The 26,963-nt window shown below is 38.5% G+C and overlaps 1 protein-coding gene across 2 annotated transcripts in view; it reads right to left on the bottom strand.

The window, feature by feature from the left end:
* Myo1d (myosin ID) overlaps nt 1-26,963 on the bottom strand; it is a 304,749-nt gene that overhangs the window by 158,782 nt on the left and 119,004 nt on the right. For both annotated transcript variants that reach the window (XM_040269138.2, XM_005327778.5), the window contains exons 15-16: nt 23,381-23,547; nt 13,620-13,827 (exon numbers count right to left, since the gene is read on the bottom strand). In XM_040269138.2, the coding sequence (XP_040125072.2) occupies nt 13,620-13,827; nt 23,381-23,547 (375 nt within the window). The remainder of the gene's footprint in view (nt 1-13,619; nt 13,828-23,380; nt 23,548-26,963) is intronic.

Here is a 26,963-nt window from a genome sequence, read left to right as displayed (position 1 = left end):
TCACCTTTAGCAAAGCAAAAGGAAATCTCTTCTCCAGGAGCACACATTCTTAGTAAGAAGCTGAGAGTGGCTGATCGCTTTTCATTGCTGTACACATGTCCAGAGCTGATTCATGCTTTGAACATCAGTGTTTTCTTCCAATTGTATGAAAATTATCTCCTTCTCTGCTTGTTTGACATTAGCAGACTCAGACATCATTAGATGTCCACCATGGCCATTCAATGAAGGAATTTGCCAAATCTCAGCCTGTTCTCTCTGAGCATGATGCTGTTATCACCTTTGTGGCTGGTTTCCCAAACTTTTCTGCCAGAGTGAGAGTCATACCTGTCCCTCCTTTAAGGAGTGCTTCCTGGGTGCTGCACTGTGGCTCGGTGGCCAGGGGTGTGTGGGGGAGGCAGGACTGCCAGGTTCAGACCCCAGCTCTGCAACATCTGCATGTGACCTCCATCTCATTACTTAACTGCCCGTGGCCTTAGCTCCCTTATCTATTAAATGGAAATAATAATATACACCAGCACCTAAGGTTCTTGTTGACTTAGTTAATATACATAAAGTAACCAGAATGAGGCTTTTCACTCAGTGAATATTAGCTCCCACTTTAGGTTTTTTATTTTTTAGTTTGAGAGCAAAAGTAATTTTACATGAGAAATAATTATTCTGCTTTTAGTTTACAAAATAAAAAAGTTGACTGATTTCACAAAGAAGTCGCTGTGCTATATTTGAAAATGGTGTGAAAGCTTCATAGCTCTATTAGATGAAATTTCACAATAAACAATACATTTGGGAATAGGAGCCAATAAATTACAAAACCTATAAAAGCTATATTTAGATAATGATTCTACTCACACTTTTGGCTAGTTTACAAAATTAATGTCTATGTATTAACCTTCAGACTACTTAACAATTAAGTTATTATTCTCAGTTTCAGAATTTATTACTTTGATTTCTACTGAGCTCCCTCATGAGCTCCATCTTGTGAGTGTGGCTATAATACAGTACAGCAATAAGAATGTAATGTGGCTGGGGCTGTGGCTCAGTGGTATAGCACTCACCTAGCACTTGCGAGGCGCTGGGTTCAATCAGCACCACAAAAAAAATAAATAAATAAATAAATAAATGTATTGTGCCCAACTACAAATAAAAGAAAATATTAAAAAAAAGAGGGGGCTGGAGTTGTGGCTCAGTGGTAGAGTGCTCGCCTAGCATGTGTGAGACCCTGGGTTCGATCCTCAGCACTGCATATAAATAAAGGTATTGTGTGCAACTACAACTAAAAAATAAATAAATGTTTTTTTTAAAAAAAGAAAAAAGAACGTAATGTGCAAATTTAAAAAATAAATAATAAGGACATACAAATAATGTGAATTATTAATTAAAGTAAAGCAACCACGGCTTTGGGATACATGAACCACCTTTAAAACACACAATTTTAAAGAATAAAAGGATGTGCCAAAGATAATCATGGTTAATAATATTATTAATTAATATCAAGTTTCTGAAATACATTTGAACAAAACCCCAATCCAACTGAGAGATGTGTGACTGACAGACAGGGGCCCTGCCCTGGTGTGGACCTCGTACTGTGAGGAAGACCAGTGTGTTCCTTTCTAAATGGAGCTGTAGCTCTCCCTGGCCATCTGTGAAGACACGACTCCTAGTCAACTAGGAACAACCAATACGCTATGAATTAAATGATCATAAGGAATTTTATAAAGCATGATAATGGTATAAAGTCTTTTTTAATAGGAAATTTTATAAAGCATGATAATGGTATAAAGCCTTTTTTAATAGGACTATGTCGGTATCTTTTAGAAATATCTATCTGTAGAAATTATATTGACATTCAAGAGTGAAATGATAAAATACCTGGGATTTTAATTTTAATAATTTTTAAATTATTTTTAATTTTTTAAAAAAATTTTTAATTGATTTTTAAACAATAAATGGCAGTGGAATGCATTACAATTCTTATTACACATATACACCACAATTTTTCATATCTCTGGTTGTATATAAAGTATGTTCACACCAATTCGTGTCTTCATACCTGTACTTATAATGATGTCCATCACATTCCACCATCTTTGCTAACCTCCTGCCCTTTCCGTTCCCCTCCCACCCCTCTGCCCTATCTAGAGTCCGTCTATTCCTTCCATGTTTCCCTTCCCTATCCCACTACGAATCAGCCTCCTTATATCAGAGAAAACATTCAGCATTTGTTTTTTGGGGATTGGCTGACTTCACTTAGCATTATCTTCTCAAACATCATCCATTTACCTGCAACTGCCATGATTTTATTCTCCTTTGTTGCTGAGTAATATTCCATTGTTGTATATATGACACATTTTTCTTAATCAATTCATCTACTGAAGGGCATCTAGGTTGGTTCACAGTTTAGCTATTGTGAATTGTGCTGCTATAAACATTGATGTGGCTGTGTCCCTGTAATATGCTGTTTTTAAGTCCTTTGGGTATGGACCAAGGAGTGGGTCAAATGGTGGTTCCATTCCCAGTTTTCCAAGGAATCTCCATACTGCTTTCCATATTGGCTGCACCAATCTGCAGTCCTACCGGCAATGTACGAATATTCCTTTTTCCCCACATCCTCACCAACACTTATTGTTGTTTGTGTTTTTAATAGCTGCCATTATGACTGGAGTGAGATGATATCTTAGAGTAGTTTTGATTTGCATTTCTCTAATTACTAGAGATGATGAACATTTTTTTTAATATATTTGTTGACTGATTGAGGATACAGACTGAGGATTGACTGAGGATACAGTCTGTTCATGTCCTTGGCCTATTTATTGATTGGGTTATTTGTTTTTTGGTGCTTAGCTTTTTAAGTTCTTTAGATGCCCTAGATATTAGTGTTGTATCTAATGTGTGAGGGGTAAACTTTTTAAAAACTAACCAAAACATACACAATTAACATGCATAAGAATGGCAAAATGTTGTTAATCTTTGAATATGGGTGATGGAAACATGAGTATTCATGGATGATATTATTTTCTTTCTACTTATATAAATATTCAATTTTCCTAATAAAATATTCAATGAAGAAAATATATTATCTTCTACATGAAGAAAATATATAATCTTCTATAACACAAAAATGACTATATACCAAGTCTCAAAGTAACCTTAATAAATTCTAGAAAGTATACCATAAAGCATAACATGATCATAAAGTAACAAAACTAAACAGTAATAATAAAACTAGAAAGTACAACTGAACATACATCTGAAAATGATTTTTTTTAAATTTTAAATACATTTTGAAAAAAGAGGACACCTAAACATAAACTATATGATAATGTAATGTTCTAGATTCAGCAAAAGCAGATCTCAGAACAAAATCAGTCCATTATTTGTAAATGTGAAAGAAATTGGAGAAAGATAATCTCTTCCTTATTTCTGCTCCTTATGTTAAAAAGGAATTGATGAAGATTAAAAGAAAAATAAACATGAAAGCAAAATGGAGAACTGGTGTGCTGAGAAAGAAAATAATAAATGCATCATTACCTACAATTGACAAAGAAAAAAATGAGTGAGCATAGGTGAAATCATCACAGACACAAAGGGAAGGAGAAGAAGCTTAAGAGAACACCTTTTTTTTTTTGGTGTCATTCAGTTCAGTTTGAGAACCTGTATGACATTCTAGAAAAATATAAATTACCAATACAGATCCTATGTCAGACACAAAACAAAAACACATCAAGAAGAACAAGAGAAAAGGTATGCTCCAACAAGGCCCCTTCCACATGGTGACCCAAGGGATTCAACCTGAGCAGATCAACTCCAGTGCTATTTAGACTATCAATAAGAATAAAAGGAAAAGTAGCATGCTATCTTATTGAGGCAGACATAATATTGCTATTGGATTAGTAGTATTCTCTGTATTGGTAACTAAAGAAAAAAAATCACCTGAGTATCTTGATATCTGCTTAAATGTGATTCAATATCTATTCTTGAATTTGAAAGTATTCTTCAAACATCTGGGATAGGTGGAAACCATCTAACATGTTCAAGTGTATCTATCTCAGCCAGCATCCCGTGGAAGCATAAGCCACCATTCCCATTAATCACAGGAACATTTCAAGACTATCTGATATCAGCACTCAAGAAAGTTTCACAAGGAGGCTGTGCAGCAGCCTGTCCCTGACTGGCAATTTGAGGGTAGAGGCAAAGGAGAATTACAGCTGATCCCGACAGAGGAATAGAGAGAAAATTTCTCATGGACCATCTTGAAAAAGAACATTGGATACTTCTGTTACTTCCTTAACTACTATCATACACGGTACAGAGACACACACACATATTACATGTGTACACATCATACATGCACAGTGGATTGATAAAATCAGGCATCCCATTTTGCATACTATTTTCACAATATTACTTTGCTAGTGGAGTGCCAATTACATGCATCCCTTTTACAATTCCATGTTCAACTCCACGTAGTTAGAAATGATCATGTATAATTTTAGCATACATTTTAATTATCTTATTCCACTAACTGGAGGCTCTTTTTCGCCTTTCTAAGTCTTTTCTCTTTCATATCCTTTTCCCTTTCCTGTTTTTCCACAGACTTAGATTCTTTTCCACTTCTGGCTCTCTTCACCCTATCCTTCTTTTGCAATTGCATCAACTCTGCTATGACCTCTTCCTCAAACCGTGACCCGCTTCTAATCAGGAGGTCATTTGGCAAGCAAAAATAAAATTCAGAGCAACAACTGACCCTAGGTGACCAAAGTGTCTGAACCTTTATAAAAAGGGATTTCTGTTATTTCCTATAAAGACATGTACGTAGTTTCACATAACTATAGTAAAAGACCGCCAGCTTACTTTAGATTTAAACTTGGCAGTGGACCTCACAGTTCGTCATGTCATGGGTGCTACAAGCTGCAAGCCATGTTTAGGACTGAAATAAAAATCAGAAAACTCATAGCATGGGGTGTGGGGCAGGACAGGGGTCACATGATTAAAATTTCAAAAGCGTTGGCAGATCTTGCGGCTATGGAATTCGTGAGTTATACGTGTTATTCTAGGGCACCCACAATTTGCTTGGAAGAAAAAAATTTAAAGACTTTCAATACTATTTTAATAAAGAATTTATATGTTTAGAAGACTTCAGTATATGACACAGTAAGGGTCTTGACCTCTCATCTATATCACGATACATTGGAAGGACTAATTCCATCCCTAGAGTTAGGATCAAAGCTGTGTGATCTGAACTGGTCCAAACACATAACATGGTGACCAATTAAGATCTTTATAACCAAGTATAGATGCTCTTTAAAGAAAGGGCTATGCATTAGCTTTCCTTCACTGGAATGAAATACTTGAGATAATTCATTTATTAAAAAAGGTTTATTTTGGCTCATAGTTATGGAGGTTGTGGTTCATGAACAATTGATCTCATTATTTTGGGCCTGTTGCAGGAAAGCACATCGTGATGGGATCTCTTGGTAGAGATCTCCTTGTCAGCCAGGGAGAGAGAAAGAAGAAGGGGCCAGGATCCCACATTTCCTCCAAAGCCCTCCCAATAGTCCCAGCCTTTCAAAGGTTCTGTCGTCTCCAAGTAGTACCACTCTGGAGAACTGAAGAAATTAGTTTTTGAATCCGCAGCTTTAAGCAAGGAGGTGTTCAGTGAGGAGTCAAGCATACAGTTGGTTCAGGAGTAAACCCAGAGCTGAGTTGAAGTGAATGATGACTGTTACTCAGTGTGTGGTGACATAAATCCATCCAAGTTAATTTTGTTGTTTCAGCATTTTTTTTTTCTTCTCCAACTTGGGCCTTTCTGGCTTTTTAATTTCTTATTTATCTCCTAGTGTTATATTCTCAAACAATAGAATGCATTTTTTTTGCATTGTTGAGGAAATCCTAAAAGAAGACTATAATTTGAACTTCTACTAGTTAACGATGAACTGATTTTTAATGAAAATACTGCACCAAATACATCACCAACACGATTCTCTGATATTGTATCCAATTATTCTAAAATATTTTGTTGTCCTAGAAGAAGAATGGAATAGGGAAACTGTCAAAAAAAAAATTTCCTTCAGAGAATTCTTAGAATGATACAGGAAGGGTCTTAAATTCTTAGAACTCTTAGAAAATTCTTAGAATTCTCATTCTGAGAATATTCTCATTCTAAGGAATTAGAGGAAAAGATCAAAACTGTCATATAAGGTTAGTTATTAAGGATAAATTCTCAAAGGGAGATGGAAAACTACTGGGAAAGTTTATTTTTTGTGTGACCATTAACCACAAATTTGGATAGGTTGATAGGATGGAAGAGTGTTTCTTGACTACCTATCAGACAATTAGGTGAACTCTTTTTACCTGGTGTGTGTGTGGGGGGTAGTTAGCCTGCTACAGTTTGAATGCTGAGTACCCCCAAAAGCCCACGTTAAAGGCTTGTTCTCCAGAGTGGCACTATGGGGAGATGGTGGAGCCTTTGAAAGGCTGGGCCTAGTGGCAGGTCCTTGTATCACTGGAAAGGTGCCCTTGAAGGGAACTGTAGGACCTTGGCCTCCTTTCTCTTTTCCAGGCTGACTAGCTCAGGGGTTTTGTTGCACCACAAGGTCCTGCCATGATGTGTTTTCTTGCTACAAGCCCCAAATAATGGGGTCAATTGTTCATGGACTGAAACTTCCAAAGCTCTGAGCCAAAATAATTTTTTTTCTTCTGAGTAGATTATCTCAGGTATTTCATTTTGGTGATGGAAAGCTGACTAAGACATAGCCCTTTGTTGAAGAGCATTTATAATTGACTATAGAGGTCTTAACTGGTCATCATGCCATGTACCACACAGTTTTGATTATATCTCTGAGAATGTAATTATTCCTTATAATGGTGTAGATGAGAGGCCAAGGCTCTTCCTGTGTCACATATTGAAGACTACAAAACATAGATTTTTAAAAATTCAATGTTGCATAGATGAGTATACTATGACTGGGGCTTTTCACAAAATGCATTTTTCAATATTCAAGTAAAACATACAGGTTTTTAGGTCGTTCAGAATGAGAGTGCTTCAGTGAGACAGCTCTTTCATGCATTAGTTGATGGGAATATAGATTGGTACAATCTTTTCTGGGGTCCATTTGAAAGTGGATCAAAAAATATCTTAAAAATACCCATATTTTAAAACAACAATTTCATTTCTGAAAATTTATTCCAAAAAAATAATCAAGGATATGAACAAATGCCTAATAGTAACAGCAGTACTGGCTGTAGTAAGAAGAGCTAACATTTACCGCACTCTGAGTATGTGCCAGGCACTGGTCTAAATAAACAGATGTGCGCTGTAATGAGACATGTTAGAGTGAAGCACTGGAAATGCCTACAGCACCAGGAGAGCAGACACAACCCAAATACTACACAACAGTGACATGATAATGATTTAAATTTATGTTTAATATAAAATAAAATTATATTTAAAATAAAAATTATGTTTCTCATTTCTACATGAACTTATATTGTCATCACTTTAGTATTACAAAACCAATAAAAGTCTTTGAAGTCTAGATTTATAAAAAATGATATTTCCAAAATGAGATGGACATCATTACCCCAGGTACATGTATGATTGCATGACCCTACTTTGGGTACAATCAGAGAATCAAAAATTGTGCTGCATTTGTGTGTAATGAATTAAAGAGCAGTCTGCTGTCATGTATAACTGATTAGAACAATAAGTTAAAATTAAAAAATAATATTTCCAGTAATTTCACAAACTTCCTACAACATCAGCCCTGATCAAGTAAATAAAAGGAAACAAGACGCACTCAACAGATTACCTACAATTCTTGATATTGAGTAGGTAATGGTTTAAACGACAGTGGAGAACTATACTTGTTTTTATGAATTGAAAAATAACAGTTTATATCTCTTCTACAACCTTTCTTTGTGACTATGCAGTTTATCTGTTTAACAAAAACCAATTTTGGAGGTTCTGGTTTTAGTCAACATTTTTGATTCTGCCTCCTACAACCTGCCATTAAATCTCCGATAAGGTGCAGAAAATGTATGCAAATACGCTGCGAGCTAAGTTCCCAGAGATTAAAATCTATTATGTACTATACTAAACATGGTGTGATACTGGCATAGGAACACACTGTTGAATATAACAGTGAGTCCTGGAATAGATCACATACATATGCAAAATCAACATTGGACAAAGGTGAAATTTCAAGTTATTGGAAAAAAGATGAATTTTTAAATAAAAGATATTTAAACAGCTAGTTATTCACCTGGAAAAAAATAAAGTTGAGTTCCTATATCACACCATGTACAAAAATAAATTACAGATTCATGTTTTTTTTTTTTGTTGTTGTTGTTGTAGAAATCCAAAAGCTATACTTGGAAAGATAAGACATTTTTCATTATATTTACAGTGAAAAACTTCACATAGAAGAGTATACAATGAATAGTCAAATGACAAATCACTTTAACGAACTAATTGTAATATGCAAAATTAATACATCTATATACAGAGAGCTCCCAAAATTTATAGACAGGCAACCCAGGAGAAAAATGGGCCACAGATATGAATAAACCAACAACAGGAGAAGGAATCTGAAAGGCTAAAAGCACACCCTCACTAGTGGCCATAGAAATAAAAATTTAAAGTAGACATAAGATACCATTTGTCACTGATCAGAATGGGAAAACTTCAAATGCTTGGTAAAAGCCACTGTCATCGGAAATTTAGGGAAAAGAGCATTTGTTTAACTTTGTGGGTAGAAATATGTGAATCGTTATGATTAAACACCCACCCACATCCTTCAACTCCACAAGGACACCTCTGGGAATCCAGGGCATAGAAATGAGGGCCCCTGGCTGGAGGGCTGTGTGGACAGGAGGTCTATGGGAACCCTTCGGGGTGCCCAGAAAGGAGTGAATGTTGCAGGTCTGAGGCAGCCATTCTTAGAGGGACCTGCTGAGTGGCTGGTGTCTGGGAGATGCTTGCAAACAGCTGCCTACCTGGACATAATAAGAGTGACCCTGACCCTGTACTTAAACTGCTTGTATAAACAATGCAGTTGTATAAACAATGCAGTTGGTGCTCAATGCCCGACTTCCTTCTGGGAGTCTGGAATTTGGGTGGGGGCTAGGAAGAGGGTACCTACGTTACCAGCCCCCAATAGAAAACACTGAGCACTCTCTAATGGGCTTCCCTGGAGACCACCTGGCTTGTGCAGGCCCTACTCACTACTGGAGGAATTGCTTCTGGTGTAGCTCCACGGGAGGGAATTCTTAGAAGCTAGCTCCTGGTTTCCTCTGGACTTCCCACCAGATGTCCTTACCCTTTGCTGATTTTGCTTTGCATCCTTGGCTACAATGAACTTTACTCATCAGTACAACTCTGTGCTGGGTTGTGAGTCCTTCTAGTGAATCACTGAAACTGGGGGTGGTTCTGAGGACCCTTGACACAGCATGGGGGAAGAGAGGTGGGCAGAGGAAGAAAATGTGCAGGAAAAAAGAGAATAACAAAATATTGTAGGAAAAGAGAATGATGATCATAAGAAAATCATCATAGGAACTGTGATCGCATTTTTTTCAATATGTGTGCTTATAAATATGCCCAGAAAGGTATCAAAAAGGATGGTGGGGCTGGGGTGTAGCTAAATAGAGGAGCACTTGCCCAGCATGCTAGGTTCAATCCCCAGCACTGGGAGGGGCAGTGGTGGGGGAAGTGGTCACCGCTATATTAAGATAAGACATATTTCATTATATGGGATTTTAGGTGATCTTTCACCTCTTCCTTTATTTATTTTTTATTTTTTGTATGGTTTAGATTTGTGTGTTTGAGGGGATAGGGATGGAAATCAGGGCCTGGTCCATACCAGGTAAAAGTTCTACCACTGAGTCACATCCCTAGCTCTGAATTTGTTTTTACAATATGCATACACTATTTATATAATCAGAAAAAATAAAGCCATTTTTATTTAAGAAGGAAATAAAAATCAGTTGTTGGAGATTCTTGTTTAAAACAGCAGCTCCCGCTAAGTGTGGTGGTGCACACCCATAATTCCAGCAACTGAGGCAGGAAGATTGCAAGGTCAAGGTTAACCTTGTAATCTTGCGGCTTGCAATTTAGCAAGACCCTGCCTCAAAGGAAAAACAAAAAGGGGTGGGAGTTGGGGATGTAATTCAGTGGTAGAGTGCCCCTAGGTTCAATCCTCAGTACCACAAGCAAATAAAACACATAAAAAACCCACCAAAACAAACAACAAAACCTCCCAGCAGTTCCTGATGCTGCCTTCCTCTCTTAACTTCCTACTCAAGTCCTGTGAGGATACAGAAGAAGGAAAAAACACACATGGCATGGCAGGTTAGGTGACAGAGAATCTATTTCTAGAAACTGGGAGAAATTCCCATGACTTTTATGGCTTATGGACAAAATCAGTAGATTGCCTATATCAAGTTCTAGAATGGTCTGAGACCAGGGAGGTCTGAGACTGCTCCACTGCCTTATGAATGAGAAACATGAGACCTATCTGTCACAGAAGATGGGACAGCTTCCCTCCACTGCATGGCTAATGGTTTATGAAGCCACTGTCCCTTCTCCTTTCCAATCTTTCTTTCCTAGCTAGAGAGGGCGACTTCTCACTGGAAAGAAAGCAGAGGCAGGGATGGGTAACGGCATGCTGCATTTCTAGAAGCCAAGGGCTATCAGAGGGGGCTGAGAGAGGCAGAGGCAGAGCCTGAGTGTATTTTTTCAGGTCTGAGATGGGCTGTGAGCTGGAAGGGGAGTGGCAGACCCCGTCCTTGGCCAGCAGAGATGTAACAGACAAAAGTCTGTGGCACACTGACCACTGTGAAAGAGGTGGACAAACTGCCACTGTAGGTTTGGGAAGAAGATTCTACTAGACACCAGTGGACAGGGAGTGAGTTCCACAGAGGGTGACGACGCGGTCCATTACCCATACTGGGACACTTTGAGAGTGCCTGGGATACTATTAATAGCTACAGTGTGTGACGGTCACCAACCCGAGCTGTCTTAAGCAAACTGAGAGGAACGATCACCTGGGTTTGTGGCCTGAATCTGAGCTTGACTCAACATCTTAGGTTTGTTCAAAGAAAAAAACAACGTATCAGATCTGAAAAGAACAAAACCATCACAAGTTAGCACCTGATAGAGCACAGATGCATGAAAATAATTCACTGTGGCAGACAAAAAACAGACCCAACTTACAAATTCATGAGTATTCTCAAGAAAGAAAACCAGAACTGAACAAAAGCAATATAAAAAATGCAATTAATAAAAATTGTTGCATTTAATGAACTTATTATACATTAAAATTTACATTGCAGGAGAGCGGTCTATGTGTAGGTTAATCCATTTTAATAAAGAAAAGGAGAGGCAATGGATTTATCCTACCATACACTAAGGCATACTAGGACAAAATGTGTGTCATTAATGCAAGATGGGCAAATAGAAAAATGGAAAAGAATAGCCCTCTCTGACACACACACTCTCTTTCCCTTCCCATATATGTATATAAATATATAAACAAGTGACAAAAGTAGGATACATACACACTCTCTCAAAAAACAAAACAAAACAATGAAATAGGACAGAGGGTCCAGTAGATGAGAAGATTGGCTAACTACATAGAGGAAAATAAAAAACTGGATCCCTATATGAAGTCACATTTATAGGTAGATTTTAAATGGACTAAAGACTGAAATGTAAAAGGTAAAAACTATACAGTTCAAAGAAAGAGTCTGATGATGTAAAATTTGAGGATTTTGTTCAACAAAGCATATTATGGATAAAGTTCATTTGAATGCCTACAAGATAGGAGAACATATTTATAATGTTTAAAGCAAAAACAAGATTACTATCTACACTATTCAAGGAATTCCTGGTAATCAACAAGAAAATGCCAACTCCAGTAGAAAAATGGGCAAAGGATACAAACGGGCAGTTTACAGGAAATCCCCAGAAGCAAACAAGCATTTAATGGAAATGCTCCAATTCAGTAGCAATTTAGTAGTAGCAAAACCAAATAAAATAGTGAGATATCATTATACCAATTACCTGATACAATTCAGGGGGAAGTATCACATGGGTTAGGAATGTGGGCATACAGGAACCCTCAGAAGCAGCTGGTGGTTGTGTAAATGGGTAGTCATTCTGAAGAGGAACCTAGCACTGATGCTGGATTCTCTCCAGTGCCTCCTCCTCTCTGCTTCCCAGCGTCCACAAGCTGAGCAGCTCCTCTGCCATGTTTTTCCACCATGATGTTCCGACTCACCTCAAACCCAGAGCAATGCAGTTGGCTGACTTTGAACTGAGAACTAGAAATTACGAGCCAAATTAAACTTTTTCTCCTCTAAGTAGTTCTTGTCAGGTATTTTGGTTACCGCAACACAAGGCTGATTAACAAATACACATATAGAATTTTTTTGCAATAAAATAGTACTCATGGAAGCTATAAGAAAGGCCACGGAATAATAAAAAGAATGAATGCATGAATAAAATGAGAAGGGGGCCTTGCACAGCTCAATGACCATAGGTACAAGTTCATAAAGTGAGGTTAAGGGTGGTGGTGGGAAAATGATGGGTGAGGGCGGTGATCACAAGCATGTTGGCAAAATTTCTGAATTACAAGATTTAAAAAAAAATCCTTTAAGAGCTAAAATCAGCATGCTATAGTGATACAGCCACTTCAATGTTTATGGCAGCACAATTCATAATAGACAAATTATGGAATGAACCCAGATGCCCGTCAACAGATGAATGGATCAAGAAAATGTGGAACATACATACAATGGAGTTTTATTCATCCATAAAGGAGTATAAAATAATGGCATTTGCTGGTAAATGAATGGAAATGGAGCAAATCATGCTAAGTAAAGTAAGCCAGACTCAGAAAATCAAGGGTCGGATGTTTTGTCTCATATATGGAAGCTAGAGCAAAATAAGGGAAAGAGAGCAGCGGGGGGAGGGGAGAGGATATTATAAAGATACAGGGATGATCAGTGGAGTGAGCAGGAGGAGAAGGAGAGGGAGGTAGGAAAGAGGGAAAGGGGAAGAAATATGAAATGAATTTAACAAAATCATGTTATATACATATATAAACATACCAAGGGGAATTTCACCTTTATGTATATGTAGAAAGTACCAATCAGAAATAAATAAAGGAGTGAAAGAAAGACCAGTAAAGAAGGGAAAAAGGGGGAGGGAGGTGGGAGAAGGCAGAAAGGGGACTGAAATCAAATCCCTTGCATGTATGATTTTGTCTGAATGAACCCAAATAGTATGTAGAATTATAATGCTCTAATAACAAAAATTCTTTAAGCATCTAAGCTGAATGAAAAAAAAAAAATAGTTAACTACAAAAGACAAAAAGCAGATGGTCTATAGCTCTCTCTCCAACTCTAAATACCACAAGTCAAAAAGTCTTCAGAGTTTTAAGGATAAACTTAGGCAGCCAAATAAGTTTTCCACGTGTGAAGGCAACAAACATTCCAAGATCTGACCAGACATGCGAACGGCTCCATCCACGCACATTTCTTGAATTACAGAAAGCATTTAGTAAATTAAAAAAAAAATAAAAATAAAAGCAAAAACTACTCTTACTTAAAAAATATCAAATTACCTTTTGTAGAAAGAGAACAATCCGTACGAGCATCTGGGCACGGAGTTCCTCCAAGGTAAACAATGTACGGGGTGTTCGAATGAAAATTTTGGTCTTCCCATAAGCCACATCATCCTGAAAACCACATTTTTCTATCAGTTTCTTGACAGCCTCTTTGTCTGAAGGAAGGTCATGGTTGGGCCATGTGAATTCAGAGATCATCTTGTACCTGGATGGAAAAAAGAATAGGGGGCAAGGGAGAAAAAACCATGCAGTCATCTCAACAGAAAAACTATTCAATAAAATTCAAGATGCTTTGTAGAAGACAAAACAAAGCCTTCTTTGCAAATTCTTAACAAAAGCAAATTTCATTAGCGTGATAAGAGATGTTAAAAATGTGTCTTCAATAAAATAAAACACTCCTTCATGATAACAACTCATACCAAGCTGGGGATAGGAAGGATTTCCTTAATGTAATAAAGGCTATATACCCATTTTTAAAAATATATTTGTTTTTAAATTGGAGTTGGACACCACACCTTTATTTTACTTAATTATTTTTTATGTGGTGCTGAGGCTCAAACCCAGGGCCTTGCCCATGCTAGGCGAGCACTCTATTGCTCAGCCACAACCCCAGCCCCTATTTACCCCAAATTTACAGCAAATATCACTTTAAAGTAGGCAAACTTGAACATCTTTTCTTCCAGCACAGACACAAGACAAGGGTGCTTCTACCATGGGGTCTACTCAGTATTGTCTGGAGTTCTAACCAGCAGCACAGGGAGACCAAAGAGCAAGCTGGCAAATGACTGAAGAAGGCAAAAGACTGACACTATTTATAAACAATATGACTTTTCAAAGGAAATCAAGAAGTCCCAAGACAGATTCTTATAACTAAAACAAAATTAAGTGGTGTTGTTGTATGCATTGATGTGTAAAGTAGCTACATTTTTACATATAAATTGCTAAGCTTCTTATCACATGGGCTGCTCACTGAGTGGCAGTTGGTTTCCTGAGCTTGCAAGCAGAAGTCATGATCTTCTGCAGCCTGTACTCACAGTTGACATCCCACCATTTTTACCACACTCCATTTTGGTCCAGCCTATACTCAAGGGTATTATAGGGCATGGAAACCTGGAGGCATCTTAGAATGCAAAGTTGTTTAATATGCATAGTGAAATTAATTTTTTTCTTATATTGCACATCAAATTTTAAGTTATTGTGAGAAAGGCTTTCTTCGCACCCAGGCTATAGAGTAATCTACTGAATGTTGGCTTCTAGTACTTGCATATTTTCATTCTTTTATGTTTAGATCTCTGATCTGTTTGGAGTCTATCTTGGCATATAGTGTGAGGATGAGTCAAATTTTATATTTTGATAAAGAGCCACTCAGCTAATCCAATACCATTTTAAAGCCCATTTTTCCCCCCCTGCGATTTCATTTGCCATCTTTATCACATACTAAATGGTCATATGTGCTTTAGTTTATTTCTGGACTTTCTGATCTGCTTCATGGCTGTCCATCTGTGCATCAAAACCACACGGTTTTAATCATAGAAGCTATGAGCACAGTATAAGTCTCTCCCTGTTTTTAAAAGATCTTTCTAGCTATTCTAACATGCCTATTTTTCATATGAGCTTCAGAATCAGGTTTTATAGTTCCAGGGAAAAAACGGTATTCAGCAAATAAACAAACTTAGAAAACCAAAAAACTCCAAATCCCCTTGATAATTGTTTTACTGAATTTATATATGATGTTGAGTTGTCCCATCCAAGAGCAAGGCATGTCTTCCCACTTGTGCAAGTCTCCTTTAGTGCTTTTCCAGGAGTCTTTTTAAAGTCTCACAGGGCTTTTCACATTTCTAGCAGAGATGACAGAAATCTAAGCAGCATCTGACAGAGTTACTTTACCCAGCTTATGACCTCCCTGTGACTTCTTGGTATCCACCCCAGAGCACTCTCCTTGCTTTCCTTTGGTCTCTGGATATTCCTCCTCATCTCATTTTCTGGCAATTCTGGCTACTACCTGGACCTCTAAGTGGTGCAGTGTCCCAGGGCTCAGCACAGCCTCTAAGTAGCACACTCTCCACATGGCCTCATCCAGCCCATTGGATTTAAATAATATGTCAAATGTAAAATGTAAAACATAAATATGTAAATATTTTAATATGTACATTATAAGATGTATTTTTCAATCTGTGAATGTATCATTCCCGGGCTTTCCCTTAATTATAAGCTTCCGACTCCTGAACCCAGGGCCTAGACAGGTCCAGAAGGCGTTTAAAACTTCTCCTTCAATCTTTCCTGCCTCAGTTCATCCAGGTACTAAAGTTGGGATCCTGAGAACATTTTTATCCCCCCTTTTTTTTTTTATCATTACCTCTAATCTATCATTAAATATGGTGGATTCTCCCTCCAACATATATATAAAATCCAGTGATTCTCTTTCTTGTCACAGCTGCAATCCTAATTCAAGCCAGCTTTGAGCTTCCTATGAAAGATTCGAAAGATTCATGGGTGGTTTTCCACTTCCTTTCCAAGCCATCCTGGGTGCATCAGCCACAGTGGCTTCCTCAGAAGCCTTAAATCACTTGTTATCTACTGCTCCCTCCTTCTCACACCTTCAGACCTGGGCATGGCTGCCCCTGGCCTTTCTCTCTACAAGTTCCCCAGGTGTGGAAGGTAGGCTGGCCAGCCCCCTGCAGGGGGCAGGACATCCTCCTCCTCCTCTTCTTCCTTGATCCTCCAGGTCAACATTCCCCACCAGTGTCTCCAAGGCAACTCGCTTGGAGTTGTCTCCCCCCAGGCACTCATCACAGTTTGTGATGACAAGGATTTGTGGGATTTTCTGTTAAATGTTCCATGAAGGCAGAGGCTGTTTCCCACTCTGGGCCTTCTGCCTGTCAAGTTGCCTGCAGTGATAACGTATTTGTGGAATAAATGAAGGAATGTGTTTAAAAGTCTACTTACTTTGTTACACAGAAATCCAAACTAAATGAAAGAGTTTTAATAGGAAGACAGGTAATGCCACATAGTCTCATGTGAAAAAAAAGAAGGACGAGATCAGAAACCTCTCGAATTCATTATTAAAATAGAGTTAAGGGTCCATCCACGTTGGGCCCTTGCCGGGGTAGTGATGGTGCTTGTCTGCAGTCCCGGGCACACCACAGAAGCTGGACGCAATGCTGCTGCCACCCTGCTCAGCTCACGTGGCAGGGTCTAGGCGCTCTGCCTGCCTTCCTACCAGCGGAGGCCCTGACCCCAGTTCTCTAGCAAACCAGCGACCTGAACTTGCTAATGAAAAAGCTGAACTCATCTGCTTCCTGACAACTTGCCTGACCTCCCTGAAGGACTTGAGCAGTTTTTAAGGTTATCAGTATGCTTAAAATCCTTCTCTCTTTATTCAATAGAGGCAATGAAAATAAAGGAAAGTGACAAGTGAAAATTCAGGTTTAAACCTAGGATGTTTACCAAAAAACCTTCAAAATCTTAAAGCAAAAATTGACTGTAGAAAATATCACTTTATTTCTCATCATCACTGAAAACAACAGTCTGATGTATTACACACCTTCTATCCTATCCCATGGTCCACGGCTAATTGGTGCATTCAGTATGACCATAAAATAAAATGACACTTTCTCAATTTAAAAAAATGCACTTTACATGAAGCAGAAGATGAACCAGTCTGCAGAGTAAGAAGAGGCTCCCTTCCCAGAAGCACAGCCCATCATCTCATCTAGCACAATCCCTAGATGGTTCTAGAGAGGCATTTATCTCAACTTAAATAACCATCGGCTGTATAGTATAGATTTCTGTCTGTGCAAAAGTTATGTCTTTTAAAACAGTAAGTTCCATGTTTAACATGTTTATGATGATTAGTGGTGTACTTTCTTGTTACTCTGCTTTCCTTTAGACTGAGCTTTCTTCATTCCATTTTCATTTTCCCCTCAAATTGAAAAATATATTCAATTATGAGGCAATTTTGTTTTTGTTTTTGTTTTTTTGGTTACTAAGGATTGAACCCAGGGCCTTACGCATGCTAGGCCAGTGCTGCGCCTGCACTACCCCTACTGAGCGACACTCCCATTTCTAAAGAATTGTTGAAGTTTGTAGGGTCAGAGTCATTTGCGGGGTTCAAACATGGCACCCTTGCTACTTAGCCACATGGCCTGTGACAAGCTACTTGTCCTTTATGTGCCTGAGTTTCCTCATCTACATACAATGAAGGCAACATACCCGCCTCCTGTGAACGTTAGCGATTTATTATATATAGAATGTACCAAAGGGTGCCTGTTTACAGAGTAAACATTCTAAAATATGAGCGGCTATTTTTACAATTCTCTTGAAAATTTCAACACATAAATTATCTGCATTATCTATGTCCTTTTCGTAAATAGGACAAAAGTCTTTTCTTATCTCTATTTCTCACTTCTTTTTAATTTTAGTCCAAGGTTATTACTAAAGACTCCCTCCCCACAATACTTTTGTAGATTTAACAAAAAAAAATTGCTGATTTATTTGTACTATACTGCATTTTTGCATTCCATGTTTTCCTTCTCCATTCATCTTTCTTTCTGCTAAAGTACATACTCTGGAAGATTTTCCAGAGAGGGTCTGTGAATAATAAACTTTCTGAGTGTGTAAGAATATTTAAAAAAATTTTATTCACAATCTTGAAAGGCAACTGTGCATGGAAGACTCTAAACATGAACTTCATTTCCTTCACCTGAAGATGTGGCCCTTTGTCTGCTAGATCCAATGTTGCTAATGAGGCTGATGTCTTTGAGTTCAGGGAGAGTCCCAACCATTGTCTGAACAGCGCCGTCTCCCCTCGCCTCTCTGTTCTTCCTTTCTGGTATCCTGTGGCTGGGTTCTGCCTCCCTTGTCAGTGTGGAGGAGGCTACCTGTCCTAGCCACTAAGGCGACTTCCTGGTGCCATAGCTACTGTAAACACTGATAGGGGACAGACGAATGTAAATGAGGGGAACAGAGGTTAAGGGAATAACTCCATAAAATGGGCCCACTGTGCTGACCCCCATGTGCTTTCACTTTTAAAAAGCAATTTCTGGGGCTGAGGATGTGGCTCAAGCGGTAGCGCGCTCGCCTGGCATGCGTGCGGCCCGGGTTCGATCCTCACCACCACATACCAACAAAGATGTTGTGTCCGCCGAGAACTAAAAAATAAATATTAAAAAAAATTCTCTCTCTCTCTCTAAAAAAAAAAAAAAAAAAAGCAATTTCCCTGAAGCCCTGCCTCCTAAAGTCCACAGAGTATGTTACACTCCTGCACAAACTGCCTGTTATCTGCAGGAGATATGTAGGCCCTAAAAGCGATAAGAAGAACACAAGTTACCTTCAAGAGGGGGACTTTTGTGACCCTTCCACAGACCAGATCCCAAATCTCAGGGAGATAAGAATAATACCCCAACCATAAAAATCTTAAGAATAGGTTCCAATCAGAACCAGTCATCATGGGCCAAAGTGACCTACAGTTGTCATGGCAATGGGGACTTGAAGGTCTGATGCCATTCTGCTGTCAGTCAAAAGTCAAGAAGTGGGGGGGATAGTAGGGGATAGGAAAGGTAGCAGAATACAACAATTACTAATTGGGCATTATGTAAAATTGTGGATGTGTAACCGACGTGATTCTGCAAACTGCATTTGGGGTAAAATTGGGAGTTCATAACCCACTTCAATCTAATGTATGAAATATGATATGTCAAGAGCTTTGTAATGTTGTGAACAACCAATAAAAAATAAAAAAATTAAAAAAAAAAAACAAAGTAAAAAAAAAAAAAGTCAAGAAGTGGACAGGACTCTCTGGAAACTTCCCTGGGACCCCAATAAAACTGGAGGGTAGGAGAGGCACATTGTCCCTTTCCTGAGAGGACCTACCTCTCCCTGGAGAGTGTCCCCTTTCCTATACTTTTTAATAAACTCATGTCTGTTACTCTGAAATCTTTCTGACTTGATCCTAAGAACTGGGGCTTGAAGGGGGCCTTCCTGCTGCCTCAGTTTCCTGGAAGGCCCCAGCCCTGGAACACCAGCTGGATTTTAAAATGGCCCCATTCTAGTTTTATATGAGTATTAGAAAACATTTTAATCCTTATACCATGCTTTGCATGTCAAAAACAGACACACCAACAGCTTTTGATTGCAAAGTAAAATAAGTCCAAAAGGAGATTAAAGGTCAGCAGTAACAAGTACTTGCAAAATCCCTCGTCCAAGCTTGCTCACTGTCCACTTCGACAGCTTGCATGGCTTCCCCTTTACCTCATGGTAATATTGTTTTCAGCTTAGCCCCAACCCAGAGTTATCCGTTCCTGTGCTGTTCATTCTCATATTTCACTTCTGCTGATTTTCTGCAGGTGATGACACAGAAAACAAATTCTATGTCTGATCAACTGCTAGAATTTTCTAAGCAACAACAATGGACTGCAAAGTTTTCTTTTTTTTTTCCCCAAATTTTTTTTAGTTATAGATGGACACAATATCTTTATTTTGTTTATTTATATTTATATGGTGCTGAGGATCAAACCCAGTGCCTCACATGTGTGAGGCAAGTGCTCTACCACTGAGCCCCAGCCCCAGCCCAGTCTGGAAAGCTTTCTAATAATATAATTTGACACTGTTTGAAATCAAGACCGAGAATGAACACAGCATGAAAACTTTGCTACTGAGGTAGGAGTTTAGGGATGTCAAGTGGCAGAGCTGGGTACAAGAGCAGTGCCCTTTGGAGTGTGAGGATTTCGTCCTTATGTCCTATTGGTGATAACCCCATTATCATGGCAGCTCCCGCCACAGGTTCTGTATTCAAACTAAGCAAAAATAAAGTGACCAATGGGAAGGTCTTCAATCAGGTCCACACAGAGAGGAGGGTGAAGTGCAGCTCAGCGCATAGGAAAAGACTTGCCCAGATGAGGGGCCCTGGGCCACCAGCGCTCAGCCTACTCGGCTCTAGCTCATGAAGTGTTATTTTCACTTTCAACAAAATCTATGGTCTGCCTGTTACTTCTGCATGTCTTGCTCAATTCTTTGTCTGGGATGCCAAGAACCTGGACCTCAACTGGATACTACTGGTGTCACTGCTACACAGCCCCAATAGAAAAGAAAAACCAACTGTATAGATCTGTGTGATTTCTACAGGGAAAAAATGGTCAGTTTTGAGTGTAACCTTTCAATTAATGTAAAATTAAATTCCAACTTTCCAAACTAATATGCTAGAGACTTTTATTCATTTCAAGCAAAAATATTTTGTGCAATCTCTTGCAGAATGTTCATAGAGAAAATCTGACAAGGCTAGTTGGTCTCATCTATCTATCTATCAATCAATCAATTGTACTGGGGATTGAACCCAGAGGTACTTAATCACTGAGCTATATCTCTGGCCCTTTTAATATTTTATTTTGAGACAGGGTCTTACTGAGTTGCTTAGGGTCTTGCTAAGTTGCTGAGGCTGGCTTTGAACTTGTGATCTTCCTGCCTTAGCCTTCTGAGCTGCTGGGATTACCGGCACGTGCCACAACACCAAATTCATCTTAGGTTTATAACCATGAGTCTCAAATGGGCACTCCGCTCTTCCTGATGGCAATCCTGTTAAAACAAACCTATGCTCTCCAGCTCTCCAAAACGATCAGTCTCATTTCCCCTTAAGCCTCCTATGTGCCACTTCACCTAACCCTCACTCTCAGCTCATGATGCTGCCGCACACTTCACTGAGAAAACACAAATGATCCAACAGGAGCATTTTCGTATTTGCCAAAGCTTTGAGCTTCTTGCCCCTGTGTCTGTGTTCCCCATCTGTCTTTTTGCTGGGGTGAAGTGCCCCTTCTCCTAGGCTGACAAACTTATGTCCAGGATTCGGTCCCATCTTATGTCTCAAGGATTTATTTACTACAATTATCTCCCTCTTTCCTGCGTCACGGGTTTTCCCTGGGTCTGAATCACACCCACCTGCATACAGACCTTTTCTAGGACCTCCTGACCTCACATCCTTTTCTAGCTCATGCTTCCATTTTCTCTAATCCCAGGCTTAGCCCAAGTTTTTGAGTTGTTTTGGCGTCTGACTCTGCATGTCCCTTTTCTGACCTGCTCAAATCAGCCTCCACCCACTTTCTCCTTTTACCAAAGCATTACCAAGTCTCCTGGTTAAACTGCTTTTGTTATTTGGTTGCACAGCAGTGTCTGAGGCTTTTTCTTCTTGAGGCTATTTCATCTTCTCTTGTCTGGGCCACCCGCCCTCTCCTGGTTTTCTCCTACCTTGCTGGTTGCTCCTACTCTTTGCTGGTTCTTTTGTGTCAAACCACAAATCTAAATACTGTCACAGACCTCCTCCTCCTCCTCTTTTCCACCCAGTCCCAGGGCTTACATGTAATCTCCATATGAATGACTCCCCAAAGCTCTTGCAGACTGACTTCTTTTTAGAACTCTAGGTGTTCCTACCTAAACATGGAGCAGGCATTTCCAAGTTAACACAGTTAAGAGAATCATCTTGATTCTTTCCTTGCTTCTGTTCCATGTCCTCTCTTCAAGCTTCTTTGACCTATTTTATCTCAGCAAAGGATATCATGCTTTCTCAAATGCTCAAACTCAAATCTACTGTCATCCTTTATTATTCTCTACACTTGTCTCATCATAACCAATCCATTCATGAGCAAGTCTTCTTCTCATCGTTACCTACCAAACGCATCCTGAATCTACGCCACTCATATCTACAATACCACCTGGCTGAGGTGTTGTCTTCAAGCCATCTCTCCCGTGCTCCTGTACTAGCATCCCTAAGCATCTCCTTGCTTTTTGTTCACATAGTAGCCTCAGTGATCCCTCAAAGACCCCCATGACTGTGTCACCCGATGCTTAAAATTCACCCATGGTTTTCTATCACACCTTGCCAAAATCTAAATGGTTCAGTCTGACTACAAAGTTCCACATGATTCGGTCTGTCTCCTCTGTTCTCATCTCACACCATGCCTGCCCCTCAGTGTCCTCCAACCATAGTGGCTAGGTCAGGTACCAAAAGCGCCACACTCATTACTGCAATAGCGCCTTTCCCTGGCTGTTCCTTCCGTTCCACTCTCTCTTCTCGGGTCTTTGTATGCCTGGCATTTCTCTATCATTGCTATCTCCTTAGAGACTTCTGACCGACCAATCTACAGTATTAGAATTTTCTGCATTTTTTATGGTTTATGTTTTATGTATTAATTTATGCATCTTTTGTGGGACCTGTAGTACAGAATGTAGAAAATGTTCAATAAATATTTAAATACAAACAGATGAAACTGAAAGCATTCTTGGATTCCAAGCTGCCAACAATCATTGGCATTATCAATTAAAACAAGAACACATTTTACATTTATAAAATGGTTTCAAGTCAGGTATGATTCTAAGCGCTTTGTTTATCATCAGAAAACCTTCAAAATAGCTACCACTATAATCCTCATTTCAAATGTGAGGAATCGGAGGCATGGAAAGGTTATGTGAGTTGCCCAAGGTCACAGGTCTAGAAAATGGCAAAGCCAGGATTCAAACCAGGTCGACTAACTTCAGTGTCCCCAGGCTTAACTTCTTTACATTCTACTATTATGATAATGACCATGACCAGAAATAGTAAGCAGCATTAATTGAGTATCTATTATGTGCCAGTAACATAGGCTTTTTACCCACTAAATCCTCACAACAGCCCTGTGAAATACTATCATTCTCATTGTTTAGGTGCAGCAACAGGCCTCAGCTGCTGTGCTGCTGTGTGCAGGACTCTACTTCTCTACTGTGTCTGTTCTCACCTGTGGAGGAACTTCTCGTAGGCCTGACGGAAGGCAAACCCGGCTCGGCGCACTCTCACGTTTTCTAGCAGTCCAAGGTATTCCACTTGGTGCCGGCAACGCTCATCATCGAATATCTGAGGGGATTTCTTGTCGTTGGGTTTGATGCAACGTACATAATATGGTTCCTGAGGAAACACATCAGCAAACGAGAAGTTTCACTAGGAAAATCCCCTACCTGGGGATCAGTGCTGTGTCAACTGAAGCTCCATGCCTCTGATTTCTCAGGCACATCCTTGTGGATAAGAAGTTCTTCCTTTCTCAACACAAGGTTGGATGTTCCCATGTACTCAGCGAAGTCTTGATTTTTATTATGTTTGAGATTCATCAGAAATGACAGAAAAGGGATAAAACTGGGCAGCAAATAATTAAGACAGGTAAGCACCCATTTTCTTTTGTATTTATGGAATCATAGATAAGGTCTCTGAAAGAATAGTTCAATAGAAAAAAGCAGCAGATGTGGAAAAGACCAAAAGGAACGAGGAATGTAAAATATTAACGACTGTTCTGCTGCACACCAAGAGTTCCTAAGTGTCAGCCATGATTTGGATTACTGCTGCCATTACTGCTGCTGCATTAGTTTGTGCTTTGAAAAACAGATGGGTAAGTAGAGGAGTTACACACACACACACACACACACACACACACACACACACACACACACACACCTCTGAAGGTGTCAATAATTCTATGAAAGAGCCCAGTTAAAAATACTTCCTTCTGTGCCAATTAAGTTTTGTACCCTGCATCAGATCACAACTCCTGTTAAACAGAACACTGTGCTCGGCATAGATCCTGGTACATAGATCCAGGATAATAAATAAGGTCACACTGGATGAATACAGGAGGTCAGATATATCCTCTTATAAGAGTACAGATTTTCTTCCTCTTCTCTGAATCCTTTATCCACCATACATACAGATGCACTTTAATTAAGACACAGAGTCCTCTGTAGTTAAATTATGCAGTTTTAAACTCCATGGAGGACTTGAGATGGCAAGGGTAGCAAATACTTTAAGATGTAGAGGAGATTTGAAAAATATGAATCTATTTTCATTTTGAACAAAATAAAAGTTTCCAACATCTAAAAAGTAATACTGTTTTCTTTCTTTCTGTAAGCCCTGCTGTGCTATTTCTTATTGTTGCCAGAGCAGATTATCACAAATTTATTTGCTTGAAACAACACAATTAACTTATCTTACAGCTTTAGCAGCCTTAACTACTTCTGGAACCTTAATTCCACTTTACTGGGTAACAAAACACGGACACAGGTTCTGGGTATAAGGACATGAGCAATCCTTGGTGGAGGGGCTGTGGTATAATTGTTATAGAGACAGACGAGGCAAGGCACCAAAGATAGCAGGAAACAGTTTTACTTGGCAGCCAAGTAAAAATAAATAAAATAAAGTTTTTTTTGTTTATTTGTTTATTTTTTAAAAAATTAAGCTACAGATTGAAAAAACCAAAGAAAAGCAGGGACAGGAAGGGGCAGAGGACAAAAAAAATCCCAGATTATCTTAAAGAGCAATAAACAGACTGAACAGCTGATTTTTCAAAAGAAACTATGGACTCCAAAGGAATGCAATCTTTGAAGTACTGAAAGACATGTCAACCTAGAATTTTATACTCAGCAAAGACATTCTTCAAGCAGGAAAGCTTTTATAACAATATTTTTGGGGTAAGAAAAACAAAGAATTGGTCACCATCATATTTAAACTATAACAGGGTAAAGTTCAGGCAGAAGAAGATGGTCCCAGGTGAGCAATACAGAAAGAGAAAGAAAGAAATGATGAATGAGCAAAGCTAAAGGGGCATATTGACAATATGTAATTATAATGGCAAGAATGTCTTATTTGCTTTAAATACACATATTTAAATACACACACATATGCATGTATATGTGTTAAAATACATGACCAACATAACACATAAGTTGAGAGTAGGATAAACAAAATAAAAAATGTTTTATTGGCCTTGTGTTGCCCAGAAAGGAAGTAAAAGTACAAAATGATATCAGATTATTATATGAAAGAATAATATTATAATAATAAGTCAAGTAATTACCAAGAGCCAAGATCTCTTAAAACAACAAAGTGAATATAACGTCCAAGGTCCCCACAAAGGTCATGCCTAATACAAGAGTCCCTGAGCTCCTTCAAGCCCCATGCTTACTATTTCCATCAAACATTTATCATTCTTCCAGCATTGATGGAATCACCAACAGGGATGGTTTTTACCATAAACAATGTGGCTGTGATAAGTTGATATACATCTTACTAGGTTACCGGGGGAACAGAGGTAAAAATTTAACTGAGGTTAATTTGTAAAACAGAAGAAATAAAAAGGAAAAAAAAATTATAGAAGGATCAAATAAAAGCTCTAAGGGGATGGCTGATTTAAATGTAAGGGGAGGCAGCAGAGTAAAAAAAAAAAAACCACAGTAATTACATTAAAAGTAAATGAACTAGAAGATTTATTCAAAAGATAAAGATTTTCAGGATGGATTTTTTTAAAAAGCCCAAACTAAGTTATGGAAGACATATTTGAAACATGAGGATATAGATAGATTGAAAGCAAAAGGGTAAAATAGATATCATGCAAACCCTTGCCAAAAGAAAAGCTGGTGTGGCTGTATCATTCATGCAAAGTAGACTTAAAGACAAAAAGCAATATGGAAATAGAGATATTGACAAGGGACTCAGTCACCAGGAGATATAACAGTAGTGGCTTGAATGAACCTAATATGTTCTCCAGATATTTTAAGCAAAAAACTTAAGGTACAACAAGGAGAAGTAGACAAATTCAGAATCAAAGTGGATTTTAACAAACTTTCAACACTGAAAAATTAGTAAGGATCAAGAAAAGTTGAACATGTTTAGCAAATGCAACCTAATGGGTTTGCATGCAATACTGAATGAAAATTATATTTAAATACAAACCAAACATAAACATAAAGCAAATCTAACAAATGTCTAAGGACTGAAGTCACCCACAAGATGTCCCCTGGGAAAGTAAGACTAAGGTAGAAATCAAGAGCAAAAAGATAATTAGAAAAATCTTAGGTTAAAAAAAATGACAATGTGAACTAGAAAATATTTCCAATTGAATGATGTAAAAATCATGTGGGCAAAAATATCTAAGTGTAAGGTGTCATTTGAAGTAATATAAGTTACTTTTCTAAGAAGCAGTCAGTTGAATGGAATTGTACCAGCATTGACTGATTAGGTGCAGGAAGAAATAATACTGGATGAGATACCAATGTCCAGCCAAGGAGTAGGGGAAGCCCTTTCATCCTGCTTAGTAACAGATAAGTCTTTTGATGAGGACTCTAGTGGAAATACATTCTCTATATTTAATCAGCATTCTGTGTCAATTTATATATGCCACCTCCTCTCTCATTTATAAATATCGAGACTGACTCAGCCTAAGAAATCCTAAATTTGACAAATTCACTGTGGTATAAAGGTTAAATTGCAGAAATTAATTGTGATCTTATTCCCTTAAACTTTTAAACCTGTCTCTCTCTATATTTTATGTGAAAACA

Source organism: Ictidomys tridecemlineatus, chromosome 3 (assembly GCF_052094955.1).
Source record: "Ictidomys tridecemlineatus isolate mIctTri1 chromosome 3, mIctTri1.hap1, whole genome shotgun sequence".
NCBI lineage: Eukaryota > Metazoa > Chordata > Mammalia > Rodentia > Sciuridae > Ictidomys > Ictidomys tridecemlineatus.
The sequence above is the reverse complement of the archived record's forward strand: the minus strand, read 5'-3'. Positions and strand labels throughout refer to the sequence as shown.